Consider the following 17,428-nt stretch of genomic DNA (forward strand, 5'->3'; position numbering starts at 1 on the left):
CAGATCCCAAACTGGAAACTACCGCTTGATATAACTTCCTGGTTAGGTGAAGTAGGACATTTTGATTGGCTCGCAAGGGTTTGGTTCTAATAACCACTGAGGGAGCATGAGCAGCGTCTTATTCACACCGGCTCTGCCTCTATGACGTCACTGTTGGAAATGAACCAATGAAAACGCAGTACTGTCCTAGTCTCATTTGCATATCGGCCCTATAAGTAGCTCGCAACCAACACGCTGGTAATCGCGGTTGGTTCAATTCGTGAGCGGTGTTTCCTCCCGAAGATGCCGGACCCAGCGAAGTCTGCTCCTGCTCCCAAGAAGGGCTCCAAGAAGGCTGTGACCAAGGTGCAGAAGAAGGATGGGAAGAAGCGCAAGCGCAGCCGCAAGGAGAGCTACTCCGTGTACGTGTACAAGGTGCTGAAGCAAGTTCATCCGGACACCGGCATCTCGTCCAAGGCCATGGGCATCATGAACTCCTTCGTCAACGACATCTTTGAGCGCATCGCCGGCGAGGCGTCCCGCTTGGCGCATTACAACAAGCGCTCTACCATCACGTCCCGGGAGATCCAGACGGCCGTGCGCCTGCTGCTGCCCGGCGAGCTGGCCAAGCACGCCGTGTCCGAGGGCACCAAGGCTGTCACCAAGTACACCAGCTCCAAGTAAGAACGCACAGGAGACCCGGTAGAACAACCACTTTACCCCAAAGGCTCTTTTCAGAGCCACTTCAGTTGTTGGAAAAGCAGCTGTAAGCACTTGTTGCGAGGCTGGTAAGCTTCTTGTTCCCCAGTGGGGGGTGTGCAAGAGGCAGCTGATCAATGGTTCTTTCTCATCATTGATGTTTCTATCTCTCTCTCCTCCCTTCCTCTCTGAAATCAATAAAAAAATATATTTTAAAAAATAAAAATCTCCAGTGAAAGCAGTCATATACAGCACATTTCATGGTAGGAAATTTTACTCAATAAGTGAGGAAATTAGCTTCTAATCGTCTTTAACCCATTTTACCCAATAAAGCCACATGCTTTATTGGTTTGTCCTCTACCCAGTGAAGCTATCAAATCTATCTGGTCTCAGCTAGGACCCTGAAGTCCAGGGGCTCTGCTCCCTTCTCCTTGAGGAATAGGGAAATTGTTTCTCAAGGTCTTCTGAAATGTTACAGCATTGTCAATTTGCTCACTTAGTAAAAGCTATCATTAATTGTCCATTAGGATTAAACCCCAATTCCTTGTCCTGAAACTATAAAGGCCTTCTACCATCTGGCCAAAACTTCAATTATTCATTTTCACCAGTGTTATACTTGATAACATCCTAAATTTCTCTTTGTGCTTTTGTTATATCATTCTTCTGTTATCGTATTCTCAGTTGTTTTCTAGACTATTCAAACCCTGCCAACCTGCTAATCCTTTGAAATCTTACTGAAATCTCACTCTGGCCGTGCCCAGGTGGCTCCGTTGGTTGGCGTGTCGCCGTACGCCAAAAGGTTGAGGGTTTGATCCTCTGGCCGGGGTGCATATGGTAGGCAACCCATCGATGTTTCTCTCGGAAAGCATATCCTTGGGTGAGGATTAAAAAAATACATCTTACTCTATAAGCCTTCCCATCCATTCTACTTCACAAGGAAGTGTTTCTCCTTTTCTCTTAAGGTTTTGTTCCTTACACAATGATTTCATAATCGTGTAGCTTTGTGAACTGTGCAGCCTTGTTCCTTACCTTCTTTTTCATTGTTTTAAAATTTCGTAGTGTTTGTGGTGTGGGTTTTTTGAGGTGTTTTTGTTTTGTCTTTTGTACTTGGGATCTTCCACAAAGGCTATCCGAGTGCCTGTTGGGCATTGTCCCATGCACTAATAGGTTGCCTGTTTCGGGTTTCGGGTTCCATCCCTGGTTGGGGCTCGTGCAGGAGGCAGCAGATCCATGTTTTGCTCTCACCTTGATGTATCTCTCTTCTCTCTCTCCCTCTACTTTCCTCTCTCTCTAAAAATCAATAAAAACATTAAAAAGGGGGGAGGGGGAGAAGAGATAAACAAGCTTCTCAGTGAAAGTTTGTTGACTGATAGCCAAAACCAAATTGATCTGAGGGTGGTAGGTTCAAGTACAACAATATACCAGTATCAGACTGCAAGGTCCCATTAAATGCTGAGCATATAAGGATGAATTAAAACAACTTTCACCACAGATATAATGATAATTTTCAGAACACAAGAGTTAAGGAGAAAACACCCAGAGAAAATTCTTAGAAATAGGAATCAAATTTATATCAGACTTCTCATTTGGGGACACTGTATATAAGGAGATAATGAAACAATGTTTTTTAAAATCTAGGGGAAATAATTTTGAAACTAAATTTCTATATCCAATAAAACTATCATCTAAGTGTAGGTAGCACTTAAAACACTTATGGAAGGATTTCTGGAGTTATACTCCAGCAAGAATAAGAAGATTCTGCCCAGCCAGTGATTCTGCCCAGAGAGGATGAAGAGAAATAAACTAGTAAAATTTACATGATATTATATTCAGAAAGAGAATATACATATTATTACTCTAGAAGTTCTTAGAAAAGCATAGGTTTTAGTATACATGAAAATATATATATGTATTATGTATACAAAGCACTAGAAGAAGGATATTTCAAATTCCCCAAAGCAGCAATCCAGTAAGGAGTAATCATAAATTGTTTGTACTTAACTTAGACATATACATGCATATACTAACATGAATTGTACATACAAAGACTTTTAATCAATGGTGATTGTTAACATAGATACACCTTTCTCAGGGATTATTAGATCAAGTCAACTAAAATTGTTGAGGATATAGAGGATTTGAAGAATGTAATTAGCAAGATTAATCATAACCATATTTAAAATAGAAAAAAATACATTATTTTGAAATTCACATGGAATACTGGTGGAAACTGACCATGTGGGAAATGAAAAATGAAAGTTCAACAAGTGTTGAAAAAGCTGAAACCATGCAAGACATATTTACTAATCATAATGTAATGAAATAATTGAAAATGTTCTCCTTGACCTATACTATCAGGGAGAAACATATGAGTTAAAGAAGATATCAAAATAAAATTAAATACTTTTTAGAAATAAAGCACTATATAAATTAAAACCTATATGAAGAGACCAGAGAAAAATCATAGCTTTAAAATATAATTATGAGAAAATAGAACTATTAAAAGTAATGAATTAAGCTTTTAACTTAAAAGCTGATAAAGGAACAACAAAACCTGAGGAAAGTAGAAGAAATGAATTAAGAAAGAAGCAGAAATCAATGGAATAGATCATACTTTCCCATGCTCCTAAAATAGAATTAAACAAACCAAAATCTGGTTCTTTAAAAAGAAAATTAAAGGGTTAATCCTTCAGTTAATTGAGTACTGAAAGAGAAATATTACAGCAGCATTAGATATAGAAAATACTGAAACTGTATATTTTGATATATTTGCAAATATAAACAAAATATTTACAAATGATCAAATTTGACTTAAGGAAAATAGACTGTCTGAATAAAATATAGCTATAGGAGAAACTGAAAAGATAGTCAAATATCTACCCTTAATCCTGGCCCGAGTGGCTCAGTTGGTTGGAGTGTCCTCCCATGTACCAATTGAACCAGCAATTCCTGGTCAGGGCCCATACCTGGTTGCAGGCTTGATCCCCAGTTGGGGCGCCTACGAAAGGCAACCAATCAGTGTTTCTCTCTCACTTTGATGTTTCCTTCTCTCTCTCTCTCTCTCTCTCTCTCTCTCTCTCAGCGTGTCCCCACCTGAGGATTAAATAATACTTTTTTTAAAAAGCAGACCCAGACAGTTTTATCAGACCTTAAGGGGAGAGACTATATTATATAAATTGATCAAGATGATAAAAGATGTTATGGGTCACAATATACAAACCTGTTGTAAATGCCTATTTCTTCTCTTCAAGGCTTTATTCTGCCCTTCCAGAAGAAGTGGGCCTCAAAGTCACAGCCAGACTCCAGATGATTGCTGTTTCCCTGGGGATCATGTCAGTGCTTCCTCAAAACTAAATTATCTTATCGGAGAATACATTTGGGAAATGTATTTCTCCAGAATGTGTAAGCCAATTCTTTCTAGTGGTTCTTAGAGACTTTATACCTCCATTAACTCACGTAACATGTTTGGGAATCTCTCCCTTTAGCTATGCTCCCTCTCCACAATTTACTTCCTATCCTTTCTAAGGGTAAGGAGTAATAAGTGCTTAGTGTGATATGGAGATGAAAGGGGAAGGCATGAAGATGAGCTGCTTACTTACGCTTTGGGGGTTTTGACCCCATATTTAAAAAGAAAGCAAGGAGTGAGGAATAAAGGAAGCGCAGCAACACTTTATTGGCTCCCATTTTACTGCTAATGTGCATTAACAAAGTCTGTACCTAAAAGCCCAGATTTTCAACTTCCAGCATTTTATTTTATTTTTTTAACATCTTGCCAAAGCTTAATATACAGTTCTCTTAGGAATCCTACTTTGGGGATTCCTCCTGGGGCTAAGAACACAATGGACTCTTGTAGAAGCACCAGTGGTCATAGAATGAGTTTTAGGGTTCTCCCTAGGGGGCCTGAAACATGAGGAACAAATCCTCCTCCCACCCCTTACCCTCCCCTGACCCGCCCTCCTCCTAACCAGTTGCCTGTTCTCCATAACTGTCTACTCTGGAGTGTGGAACTGAGGCCTGGGCGCCCTGGGGAGTGGACCCAAGAGCCTCTCCAATGAAGCCGTGGTAGGTCCAACAGACCCCGGCAAGCCCAGCTAAATCTGACAGCTCAGAAAGAACTCACCTCCTTCCCCCAAACCCAAACCCACCCTCCTCCCTCCTAGTTGCATCAGTCAGTCCCCTCCAGGGTTCTGTTCTCAGTCCTGGGACCTCCTGTCGTCGGGATAAAATGGGCCTTGGGTCCCTGAGGGTGCAGGCCCGGGGTTCCGCGATGCATTTCGGAGCAGACTTTGCAGAGCCTGGAGGCTCCCTGCACTGGGGCCTGCTGCTTCCGGCAGCCGCGTCCCTTCCCGGCTCTGAGGGCGGAAGAACAGCAGGAAGGCGGTCGGTACTTGCCGCCATCTCGCTATCTCCCTGCCGCCTCTTTCTCGGGTCACTCCCCGGGCCCGGTCCTCCGGCAGCGCCCCTCCCCTTCCTGCGATCACCAGGCCGGGGTTCCGCGGCGTCCGGGCGGGCGGAGCGCTCATCCCGCGCGCTCCGTGCCTCCCAGCAGCCCCCGCGCGCGCGAGGCGGCGGCCGAGGCTGCAGCTTCTACAGGCGGGCGCGGGGTGGCGCTGCCGCCGGTCGGTGAGGAGGCGGGTCGGTCCTGGCCCCCTTTCTATCCCCCGTCCGCCCCCGCCCTTCCCACCCACCTCCCGCCCTGGCCCAGGGAGGGCGTTTCAGCTCCGCGGCCCGGAGGCTGCAGCCGTTGCCTTGGGCTTCCCGCGATGCTTCCTTCCTCCCGCGGCGGAGCCAGCGTCTCACACCGGCGCCCCCGGCGAGAGGTGGGGCCCGCTCAGCGGGGGGTGCTCTTTTTGGTACCGGGGGCCTCGGGCACGCACTTTCCTTTCTTGCTTTCCTCTGCCCGCCCTGCTGATGCCGCCCGCGCCCCGCCAACGCCCCTAGAAGCTGCGGCATCAGCAGGCCTAGGGCCCTTTCCCTGGAATTCTCCTCCCCGTGAGGGTGCCGCGCGCTCCCTCCGTGTGACTGTCACTTCCGGCGCCACTTCCCAGTTCCTCGGGCTGGTCCCTGCACACGGTCCCTGCAGAGTGTCTGCAGGCCTCTTTCCTGCAGTTCTCATTTCTGTTTCTCTGGTCCCCAAGACAGAATCTTCCGTGCAATCTATGAAACTTCAGCTATCATATATGACCATATCCTTTAATAAAAATGTCGGAGTCATTGGGCTTCTATGGAGATGATAATTATCATACATTTTTCTGAAAGTGAAGGGGAGAGGACATTCTCGTTGTCCACAGGCGAGGGAAGCAGGGGACTGAGCTGCTCTTCCATCCGCTTTGCGTCCCAAGCTGCTCGAAAGTGCTTCCAGGTGGTGGGTGTTGGAGGTGAGCCTTGTCCGGTGGAGCCAGACCAGGGGCAAGGCAGGAATGTGTCCTTGTTTGGCTGATAGGCTACGTTTTTTTCAACCAAATAATTTAGAATTATGTTGATAGGTTTGTTTATACCCTTTTGTGTGTGTGTGTTTCTGAGCCTTAGTTAAGTCGTATTCACATATTTCAGTTTTATTTCAGCTGTGCTGTGGAGTAGCAGGGAAACATTTTGTATCCAAAAAATAGAGCCCAAGTGAGAGAGCAGCATATCTTAATTTTAGAGAGAGGAAGGGAGAGGGCAGAGGCTTGAGAGAAACATCAATGTGAGATCGGTTGCCTCGCGCCCGGAGATTGAACCCACGAGCTAGGTGTGGGCTCTGACAGAGAATCAAACTAGCAACTGTCCGGTGCCCAGGATGACACTCCGACCAACTGAGCCACGCTGGCCATGGTCAGAGCAGTGTATCTTGAAGCTAGTTCGTACTCATCCAGAAAATCAGGAAGATAAAGTAAATCTGGGAGTAAGAATTGGGACTTGATGATGTCACTGGCCCTCCCTACTTGAAGCTTCTCCTTGCAGTGCCAAGCTTGGAGCTCTGCATTTAATTTATTAGGAAAAGCAGCCGTTACATTCTGCTTTTCCATAGCGCAGGGAAAGAGGACAGACAAGCAAGAACCCTGGTTATCTCTGGACACGGAGGTTATGAGAAAGCCTCAAATGAAAAGGCAAAAATAATGCGCCCATTTCTCATGAGTTACTCCCTTATATCCCTGTAAGATGTATGGACACCTTCCCTGCTGGTGCGCTAAAGAAAAGGTATCAAGTAACCATCCTGAGCCCCACAGAGATGTGAGTTCTCATTTCCACAGTGTCATTTGCAAGTTATATTTCCTTTTTGGTCTACTATTCCTGCTTGTATCCCTCATATCCTCTCTCTCTCTTTCTCTCTCTCTCTCTCTGTCTCTGTCTCTTTCTGGCTTAATCTCTTGTACATGTGCAAAAGACTTACCTTTTCACCCTGTCCCCAGGAATATTGCTCAAAATACTTAATAGGATAATCAGGTTACACTTGACTTCTAGTTTTTTTTTATTTTTTTTATTATTTTTTTAAAATATATTTTATTGATTTTTCACAGAGAGGAAGGGAGAGAGATAGAGAGTTAGAAACATCGACCAGCTGCCTCCTGCACATCTCCTACTGGGGATGTGCCCGCAACCCAGGCACATGCCCTTGACTGGAATCGAACCCGGGACCTTTCAGTCTGAAGGCCGATGCTCTATCCACTGAGCCAAACCGGTTTCGGCCTTGACTTCTAGTTTTTAAAGATTGCTTTAGAGGAGGTCTCACATCAAATCATCAAATTATAAAATTTCCGAGTTTATCATCATTGAAGTCAGCTCATTTATTTGCTTTATTTAAGAGTTGGTCAGGTGCCATGGGACTCAGTTCTAGTGTCTTTTAACTTTTGGGTGTTGTGCCCCAATGGTCACACAAAGAGGAAGAGGTAGGGACTGCCTTGATTTATGGGCACCCACTGAGCTGCTGCTGCTGCTCCTGGAGCTTCTGGAATGTCCTTTCTTGTAGCTGTTCTTGTTCCCGCTGTTTTAGCTCTTCTTCTAAATGTCTATCTTCTCAACGATAAGTTACCTTCTTCCCGTAATCGGAGTCCAAAGGAATTTCTAAAATCCACGTTTTGTTCCTTTGCAGTTTCTTATGTATTATCACACACAAAACAGTGTTCACCAAAAATATTATTCCCATTAACAGATAGAACAGACCATGAAACCAGACAGAAGTTGGTGACTGGAGGCCTGTCAAAGAAAATGACAAAGAAGAAATGCCATTCAGAAACCAGAGGGATCTGACTGAGTTACGTGGAAGACAAGGCTGGCTGAGACCTGCTATGCCTGTCCCCAGTGGAGACACTGATCATTTCAGGGGCAGGAAGGAGCTGGAGGTGGCTCCTGCTGGGCTACATGGCGTACGGACAAGGGGCAGGCTCCTCATAGGACCAGAACTGCCAGGGCCCTGTCAGTGGACAGAGACAACTGCTATTTCTATATAATGCTTGAAATGATTTTGGATTGAAGATAAACATTTTCCCCCCAAGGAGTTTTTCTTCTGGAGCTCACAATCCCTTGACCTCAGCCAGATATAGACATTTGGGGATTTATGTGCAATCCACAAAATCCCCAGCCGCCAACCTACCATGTGAGCTCCTTCAAGTAAGAACTGTACTCCAAAACCTGTCACAATAGATAGGAGGAACTCTATATATTGCTGATTCGATTGTCAGGGAAAGAGAGGGAGAGACAAGGGGGGCAGAGAGAGAAAGAAGGAGAAAATATAGGAGAGAAAAGAAAGGAGGAAATAAAAGGAAGAGAAGGAGAGGGGAGGGGAGGGGATGCAATGATGTTTATAAGGAGAATAGTGAAGTTTTGAATCGAGGGTGGAAAGGCCTGTTCATAGGTTTGTCCTGTCCGGGCCATGAATCCCCTGAAACAGACCTCGGTCCCATAGGAGAAAAGGAAGCATCTTTTGTGCCAGTCAGTTCCCATTGTTCTCACTCACCAAGCACTTGAAGTTCCAACTCAAGGCTGTGCTTGATGACATTTCCATCTTCTGTGGCAGCCTCACACCAGTAGGACCCGGCATCTTCTCTGTTCGCAGTCAGTATCTGGTAGTCAGGAGACGTGGTCCTGTTCACCAAGGTCTTATCTGCCACGTAGAAGGAGTAGTAGAGCTGCACCAGAGGGCTGTGTGGGAGCACCCTTGTTTCACAGCTCAGGTTGACTGGATCCCCCTCTAGGAAGGGCGATGAAGGCGATGCTCTCAGCACGGGGGCTGGAAAAAGCTCTAAAGAAAATGTTGACAGTTACCTGACTCGGAGTCAAGGTTCTTTTTGCAGAAGATACACCCCCTCCTCCTTTGGGAACCTGCCCCTGGAGAGTGCGTCCATCAAACATAATTTTTCCCACTTCCAGCAGAGAGGCATTCTGGGGGTTTCCTCATAGATATAGTGACCAGCTTGCTCACATCCTACTGGGGAAAATCCTCTACATGATTCATGCTTCCCTGACTGTTACTTATTGTGGACACACCCACACACTAGCCAGTTCAGTGTCTCAAATGATAATCTAGGCCAGTGGTCAGCAAACTGGCCCCTTGAGTGTGGCTCTTCCACAAAATACCGTGTGCAGGCGTGCACGTACAGTGCGATTGAAACTTCGTGGCCACACTGAAGGGGCCAAAGAGCTGCATGTGGCTCGCGAGCCGCGGTTTGCCGACCACAGAGGACAATAATTCCTTGCCCTTTTTTTTTTTTTTCTCAGACAGTGGTTATGAGGACTGAGATGAAAGGCCATTAAAGAGTCACAACAAAGGCCACAGGTAACTGGAACAGGAAGCTAATTAGTTAGCAGAGGTTCAGAAAGAAGTGGAACCAGAGAGGCCGTTTTCCCTGAGAGAGAGATGGAAAGTATAACTAAGTCCCAATGTCTTCCTGGCCTCTGTTTCTTACGGAGCTTTTATGAGATTCCATGGGTTATTTTCTAATAACTCCCTGCCTACCTTGAGTGAGTCTCTGTTCCTTACAACTAAAATAAAATTGATGAAATGGTTCACTATGCCCTGGCCTTGACATTGGCTCCTGGGATTATTACAGCGGCACCATGGTATGCTGGAAAGAGCAATGGCCCGGGACCCAGGAAACCTCAGTTCTGGTCCCCCACCCAGCCACTGGTCGTCTCGTGGCCTCTAGGTAAGGCCTTTTACCTCCCTGGAGCTCAGTTTCTTCACCTGCAAATTACAGGGATGATTGATGATGGTTTCACTGGTCCTTAAGACTATAGATCTGTGATTGTTCAGATACAATACCTTCCACAGTGACAGATACTCCTGCTGATGTGAAGTGCCTGTTTCCCGTGCAGTGATAGATGCCGCTGTGACTCAGGTTGGTTTTCGGGATGGTGAATTCAGAATTCCGATAAGAAAACTGAAAGGTCTTGTTATTGTGGTAGAAAAGCACATTGTACACCTTCTGATTATTCCACCCATGACACCTCAGGGCCAGAGGTTTTCCTTCAATGACGACTCTGCTGGAGACCTGGAGCAGTAGCCAATCTGGAAAATGTGGACCCAACATATACATACACAGTGGCAGAGATACAAGGAAGCCAGAGCTTTCTTTTTCTCCTTGAACATTCCAACCTACAGCCCTGCTGAATCGGAAGCCTATCTCCTATTCCTCAAATATCTTTAGCTTTGCTGGGAAGAAAAGTAATTTTTACCTGCAGCCCTGTATACAGCCCCTGCTATCTCCCCTTTTCAGATCTTAGAAGTTGGTTGGGACAGAAACAGTTTATCCTACGTGGTAGGCATTTCTATTCAAAAACCCTTCTCTCACCTGACCGGCATGGCTCAGTGGTTGAGGTGGACCTGTGAACCAGCAGGTCACGGTTAAATTCCCTGTCATGGCACAAGCCCTGGTTGTAGGTTTGACCCCCGGTGTAGAGCATGCAGGAGGCAGCCCATCAATGATTATCTCTAATCATTGATGTTTCTATCTCCCTCTTCCTTCCTCTCTGAACTCAATAAAAATATGTATATATTTTTAAAAAACAAACACCTTCTCCCTATTTTTATCACTTTGCAGTAGGATGGGAACGCTCATTTTAAACCACAGAATTAGGACTTGGGTCCACGAACCAGCTCTATTCTCTTGGTCTCAGCACACACAGATTTAGTGGAAGTGACTGAGAGCTAATATAACTGCAATTAAATCTTCCATTGCGGACTAATTGTGGCAAACATTTTTAAATAAGGTATAGAGAACATCAGCCAAAAAACTTGATGCATTGTACTGTAGTAAAATTAAAAACCTTTGCTCATTGCAAAAGGAAACAACATGATGACATAGCAAAAAGGCAGGCCACAGAGGGGAAGATATTTGCTACACTTGAAAAAGGGCTCGTAGCCAGAATATATAAAGAGCTCCCACAAGTCAATAAGGAAAAGGCAGGCAACCATTTTTTTTAATTGACAAAAAAACTAGACAGATACTTTATAAAAGAAGATATCCAAATAAATAATAAACGTGGAAAATGCTCAATATCATTAGTCATCAGGGAAATGCACGTTAAAATCATAGTGTGATACCACTGCACATGTACCAGAAAGGCTCCAGTGAAAAATACAGAAAACACCTACTCTTGAGGAACAACCACAGCTCTCACACTGGGGGTGTGATGTGGCCTAACTACCTTGGTAAAGCAAGGTTGCATATTCTGTGACCCAGCAATTCCACTCCTAGGCATATCCCAACAAGTATGTGTATATATGTGCACCAAAAGAATGTACAAAAAATGTCCACATTAATAGTATTTGTAAGAGGTCCACACTAGAAACAACCCAAGTCCATGAATAAAATGGATAAATATGGAATATTATACAATAATGAGAATAAACTGCAACTTTACAACATTTATGAATCTTACAATCAACGTGAGTAAAAGAAGCCAGACACATTCGATTCTTGGCCTTTTGGCTAAGATTAAGTGTAGTATCTGTTCTTATCGGTTTAATACCTGATACGTCCTCAATCTGAGGACCTTATATTAAATGTATTTTTGGGATAGGGAGATGGTATAGGAGCTTGCTCCATCCACTCCACGCATCATCCCGGTACTGCAGAACCTCCGGGAACGATGTACACACAAAAAAAAATAGAAGGAGAAGAAGCCACACACAAAGAATACATACTATACCCATTTATATGAAGTTAAAAAAAAAACAAACAGGTGAAAACCTATGGTGTTAGAAGTCAATTTGGGAGTAATGACTAGAAATGAACTAGAGGGAGTTTCTGTGATTCTGAAAACACTTATCTGGGTGAAAATTCACTAAGGTACACACTGAAGGTTTATTGTATATTGAAATTCACATTAAAATATCATATAAAATGTAAAATACCTGCCAAGGAAATCTCTTTGGGGTTAATTGGGCTCCAATTCATAGTCACGGTCTAACAGCCACTGCTGAACAGGGCCTCTCATACACTCTGCGTTTCCGGGGAAAGCCGCAGACCGAGCTGCCAGCTTCCTGCACTGTGTTCCTGCTGGCTGAGCAGGACCCATCTACAGCAGTTCCTGGAATCCACGTTGGGAATGGATATACCATTCTCAATAAGCCACCAACACTGGGGATTCTAGAGGCAAAGAAAATGACCTCTACTCAGCCCTAGTTCATTTTTTTTGTCACCTGAACTAAGAAGCACTTCTGCTTCTGCTGGGACTACTGGAAGTCTCTTGTTTAAGCAGCTGCCAGTTCCCCTCACCTCTCCAGTATAGGAACTGATTCCTAGAGTCCGAAGAGACTTGAGAAACAGTGAGCTTTTTCCTCTCACATTCTCAACATTTAGCTGAACCACATTTCCTCCAAAAGCAGTCCAGTCCACAGAAATCTAATTCTGCCACCAGCATGGGTTCACCTTTGCACTATCAATCACACAGAAGTTTTAGCTTAATGCTTTTGAATAACTAAATAACCCATTTGAACGGTTTATCCTGAATAATGAAACATTTTGCCCTCTGGAGTATTGCAGTCTCCATCTCTTGACAAGTAGAAACTTCTTACAGATTTAAAGCGGAAGGTAGGGTTTTATCTGTTTCTATTCATCAAGCAGTAAAAAAAAAAATTTAAAAATTAATGATTAAAGTCTCTCAGTAATTCCATGTCCAAGATACTATCTTATTATGCCCCAGATGATCTGTATAAAGATGTTTACTGCAGCATTGCTTGTAAAAGCAAAGAATGGAAACACTAGAAGTTTAGGGAAAATGGTTCAATCAATTATAGCACAGCTTTGTGGCAGACATTTAAAAGTATGAGGTCGATCTCTTAATACAAACAGACCTTCACAGTATTTTAAGTAATAAAAGTAAGGTGTAGAATAGTCTATAGAGCATTCTACCAACCACTTTCTTTTAAGTTTATGTTATTAACAATTTTGTTTCTGTGGAAGTTGACTGCTGGACTAGGAGTTTGGGGTGGAAGGGAGGCTTTATTGTTCGTCCTTGTACATTTCTCCAAATTTGTATCATTTGCTATGGGCAGGTATAACATTTTTTCAAGAAAACTAGATAATTTTGAATAATGATAAAATCGTAGGGTGAGTTTTACTCTAGATACCCTACTCACACCTGCCCCGGTTGGGGTGCTTTGGGGACGCAGTTAAAGAACTCTAATGTGATCTTTTCATTATCTTGACTTTATTGCACCTGGTAGGCACATAGAGCTGAGACTCATATTCAGATAAACCAACACAATCACACACACACACACACACACACACACACACACACACACGACATCCCAAAAGGAGAAAACACAAAGGAAGCCATAATTTCCAGTGCTCCTCCTCCATGCCACACTTACCTCTGCGGACTTCCAGGTGTACCGGGTCACTTGGCACTGAGACCCCTCTCTGGCACCTGTATTCACCAATATCATTGACGCTGGCAGCAGTGATGATGTAGCTGGCAGTCAGGGGCTCAATGGCTGTGCCGTTGAGAAGCCACCGTGTCCCGTTGTCCCAAGGCAGGTGGGGTACCTCACACCGTAAGGTTACACTTTCCCCTGGGAATACACTGACCCACGGAGGCTGCAAAGTGATCACGGACTTTGCAGTGTCTGTTTGTGGGGGGAACAAAAACGCAAACAAACGGAGTAAAAGGCAAGGCTCTGCAGACCTGGTGAGGTTTTCTGGCTCGCGCAAGGAAAAAATGTATATTTAGATTGTAAAACAGGCAAGTGAAACCCTACAAAAGCCAGCCATGAAGAATGTCCAGACCTAGCTGCAGAGGGATCTGTTCGCTATTAAATCTGGGTGTTGCTGATCTGGGTTCCTGAGAATTAAATGACCAATTTAGTTAATCACTGTTGGTAAACAGTAAAACAGGGTTTTAAACTGGTGCAACTCGATTGGAGCCGATTTACTATATTGTCTCTGAGGGTTCATTTCAAGCCTTAATTAGCATCTATATTGGAAATCAAGGTTCAAACGCCCCACCTCAAAGCCTCCAGGGCAGCGGTTCTCAACCTGTGGGTCGCGACCCCTTTGGCGGTCGAACGACCCTTTCACAGGGGTCACCTAAGACCATCCTGCATATCAGATATTTGCATTACAATTCATAACAGTAGCAACAATACAGTTATGAAGTAGCAACGAAAATAATTTTATGGTTGGGTCACAACATGAGGAACTGTATTTAAAGGGCCAGAAAGGTGAGAACCACTGCTCTAGTGCCTGCTTGCTTCTCTCTGAGAAGAAAAAAACACCTTCACTTTCTCAAAAAAAGGGACTAGTTTGGGGGATATTGCAAAACCCAGCAGAACTACTTCTGTATGTTTGCAATTTTGGCCCTTTCCTGCTTCTTAGGCACTTAGTTCAGAGGTCAGGGCTCATTTAGAAAATCTTAGCGAGAAACCTTACAAACCAGGATTTTATCAAAATCATACTCTGAATATTGAGGACTTCATGTAATTTATAAATCTTTCTCCTTTCTATCCTCTCGCCATACTCTCTTCTTTAGGATAATGAAACCGATCTTTTGGAAGCAGAAATGTGCCAGAGGAAGAGAAGTTGAGTTAGACATTACTCACGTGTTTGCCCACAAGCTGGAGCTGTAAGAGACCAAACAACAGAGATATCATCAGCTCATCAGCGGAAGATGGCAGGAAGGGAGGATTAGAGAGACAGAATTAATATAGACTCTAAGGGGCCAGCTTAGGTTTCTTTAGTTTCTCTCTACTTCCTTTCCCAAAATCAGGTACCAATGGTACTGAACAATCAACAGATGGTTATTGATGGGGCTTTATTCTGAAATGATGCTTCCAGGCTTAATGTTACCTGAGAGACTCTCTTCCCATCCTTAGGGTATAATAAACACCAGTAAACCGTGGAAGCACAGACATAGCCGTCTCCATATTCATGAGTTCTAGCTAGGATACTAAAGAAAGTAAAAAAAAATCCCGAGTCCCGCCCTGGCTGGTTTGGGTCAGTGGGTAGAATGTCGGCCTGCAGACTGATGAGTCGCAGGTTCGATTCTGGTCAAGGGCACGTGCCTGGGTTGCAGACTCAACCCCCTGTGGGGGCAGCCGGTCAATGATTCTCTCTCATCATTGATGTTTCTATCGCTCTCCCTCTCCCTTCCTCTCTGAAATCAATAAAAGTATATTTTTAAAATAAAACCCAAGTTCCCTTAGCCAGTGCCTGTGCCCTTCTAGTTACCCTCTTTCTAAGCCCAACTTACCCCAAAGGAGCAGAGCTGTTAAGAGCCACATGTTCTCCCCAAGGTGGTGGGAGCAGTGAAAACTGTAACATGTAAGACACTGAAGAGACTCTACTGAGAGATCTGGAGCCACGATTAGAAAAGAGGAAGGAAATTACTCCTCCTGACCATGTTCATCATGTTCCTTTTCTGGGAAATACATCCAGAATTCTTGAGCACGCTCTCCCCTTTCTCTCACTTCTTAGCCTATCTTTCCTACTTAGAAAGTCTGGGTTTTGGGCTAATGAATCTCTAAGAATCCAAGGGAAGGTCTAATGTTTTATTGACATTCTGTTCTGATTATATTCTCCTTCTACTAATTATGTTTCTTGGGGCTAGGATACGGCAAATCCCCATTTTTAAAACTGGTTCTAAGCCTGGCTAATCCCTACAAAAGTCCACCAGGGTGGGCACTTTATATAAGTGGGCCTCCTTGTTTTCTAAGGGGAGGTACTTAAAGTTTACACCAGAGGCTGCTGCCTCCTGGGTTTGCAAACTGTTTACCTGCCTGAATAAAGTCTCTCCTTTTACTGCGCCCTAAGTTGGGGACTCCTGATGGCATTTATGCTGTGCCAGCACAGCCAAGGGTTCGGTGAGCCAGAGGGGGGTCGGTGAAGGATGTAGAAAAGACAGACAAAGAAAATCAGCTGGGTCTAGGTGGATCTCCTGTGCCTGGCTAAGGCCACAGAGAGAGACCCAGACAGCAAGCTGAGCCTTTATTTTATAGCCAGAGGTAAACAAGGTAGTGGTCACCATTGTTACAATGTCCTTGTGAGTTTCACTTGTTTTGGCAGCATTTGCTGCACCCCCCCACCCACCCCACCCACCCCTCACCCACCCTCTCCCCCCCCCCCACCTCCCAGCCCATTAGCTACCCAGATAAGATCTAGGGAGCATCATAAGGTCAAGCCTAATTATGCTAAGAGGGCTGTGCCCTCTAAGCTGGGACTTGTTTGTGCTTTGCCAACAGCTCAGTCCGAGGCTTAACCCCATAGCCACTCCCTACAGGCATTGGGCTGGTGGCAGTGACTGTTTGTTGACAGGCTTTACAGGACATCTTAACTTACGGTTGGTAGTGCCTGTCTCTCTAACTTACCCATCTTCAGGAGTATCAGAGTTATTCTTGTGTTTCTGCTCATTTAAAAATATTTGTTGGGCTTTGAATTAGAATAACATTAATATGTAAATTAATTTGGGGAGGATTTGTATCTTTATGTCATTGAGTTTTTCAAACAATAAATTTGGTATATCTAATCAATTTTTTGCTGTTCCTTTCATAGCATTCATAAGTTGCATAGTTTTCTCCATATATGTCTTGGACAGATCTTATGGGATTTCTTCTTAGAGGTGTGTGTGTGTGTGTGTGTGTGTGAGATCTTTGCTAATTCAAATGGTAATTTAAAATTTGTAATTTCTAAATGTCTGCTTATGGTGTAATGGAAATGCAGTTGATTTAGGGAGCAATGATTTTATATATCCAGACTAGAGGCCCGGTGCACAAAATTCGTGCCCTGGTGGGAGGTCCCCTCAATCCTGCCCCCTCTTGCAGTCCAGCAGCCCTCAGGGGATATCTGACTGACGGCTTAGTGCCATCAGACATCCTTAGTGCTGCTGCAGATGCAGGAGAGGCTCCACCACTTCCACTGTGCTCCCGTGAGCCAGGCTTCTAGCTGAGCGGTGCTCCCCCTGTGGGAGCACACTGACCACTGGGGGCAGCTCCTGCATTGAGCATCTGTCCCCTGGTGGTCAGTGTGCATCATAGCAACCGGTTGTTCTACTGTTAGGTCGATTTGCATATTAGCCTTTTATTATATAGAATACTTAAAATGTTTTCCAGATGATTTAATTGCAGATTCTCATGTCTTTTTGGTAGACATTCATATTATCTTTAATTGTTATAGAGCTTTATTTCTTCCTTTTCAATACATATATGACTATTTTCTGTAGGATTTTGGAAGATACATTTTTTTAGGAAATGATGCTTTCTAAGTTTGCTAAATCATTTCACTGAATGCTTTTTCTCTAAAAATTGAGAGGATACTTTTTCTCCTTAAAT

At 44.2% G+C, this 17,428-nt stretch overlaps 2 protein-coding genes and 1 non-coding gene across 3 annotated transcripts; 2 read left to right on the forward strand and 1 right to left on the reverse strand.

Annotated features, from left to right (window-relative positions):
* The first annotated feature begins 256 nt into the window (after positions 1-256).
* Positions 257-4,066, forward strand: LOC138995471 (histone H2B type 2-F-like). The gene is made up of 2 exons (XM_070395945.1): positions 257-659; positions 3,930-4,066. Exons 1-2 carry the CDS (start codon positions 283-285, stop codon positions 4,030-4,032), a joined length of 480 nt encoding a protein of 159 aa, XP_070252046.1. The 5' UTR covers positions 257-282; the 3' UTR covers positions 4,033-4,066.
* A 3,109-nt stretch (positions 4,067-7,175) lies between these two features.
* On the reverse strand, positions 7,176-15,433 carry FCGR1A (Fc gamma receptor Ia). Its single transcript, XM_070396519.1, has 6 exons — positions 15,355-15,433; positions 14,705-14,725; positions 13,478-13,732; positions 9,920-10,165; positions 8,615-8,899; positions 7,176-7,854 (listed from the first exon to the last, which is right to left on the reverse strand). Exons 1-6 carry the CDS (start codon positions 15,383-15,385, stop codon positions 7,676-7,678), a joined length of 1,017 nt encoding a protein of 338 aa, XP_070252620.1. The 5' UTR covers positions 15,386-15,433; the 3' UTR covers positions 7,176-7,675.
* Positions 11,569-11,759, forward strand: LOC138996497 (U2 spliceosomal RNA). The gene has a single exon (XR_011468789.1). It is a non-coding gene; the product is annotated as a U2 spliceosomal RNA (small nuclear RNA).
* Positions 15,434-17,428: the final 1,995 nt, after the last annotated feature.

This window comes from Myotis yumanensis, unplaced genomic scaffold, assembly GCF_028538775.1.
Source record: "Myotis yumanensis isolate MYYU_CA2020_CCGP unplaced genomic scaffold, mMyoYum1.0.hap1 SCAF_17, whole genome shotgun sequence".
NCBI lineage: Eukaryota > Metazoa > Chordata > Mammalia > Chiroptera > Vespertilionidae > Myotis > Myotis yumanensis.

What these genes read in the sequence shown, in the direction of transcription:
- LOC138995471 (XM_070395945.1), top strand. Translation starts at nt 283, where the DNA reads ATGCCGGACCCAGCGAAGTCTGCTCCTGCTCCCAAGAAGGGCTCCAAG. An exon ending in ACCAAGTACACCAGCTCCAA is followed by an intron (nt 660 to 3,929) that starts GTAAGAACGCAC and finishes CTTCTCTTCAAG; the next exon opens with GCTTTATTCTGCCCTTCCAG.
- FCGR1A (XM_070396519.1), bottom strand. Translation starts at nt 15,385, where the DNA reads ATGTGGCTCTTAACAGCTCTGCTCCTTTGGG. An exon ending in AACAGCTCTGCTCCTTTGGG is followed by an intron (nt 14,726 to 15,354) that starts GTAAGTTGGGCT and finishes GGTCTCTTACAG; the next exon opens with CTCCAGCTTGTGGGCAAACA. An exon ending in ACACCTGGAAGTCCGCAGAG is followed by an intron (nt 10,166 to 13,477) that starts GTAAGTGTGGCA and finishes CACATTTTCCAG; the next exon opens with ATTGGCTACTGCTCCAGGTC.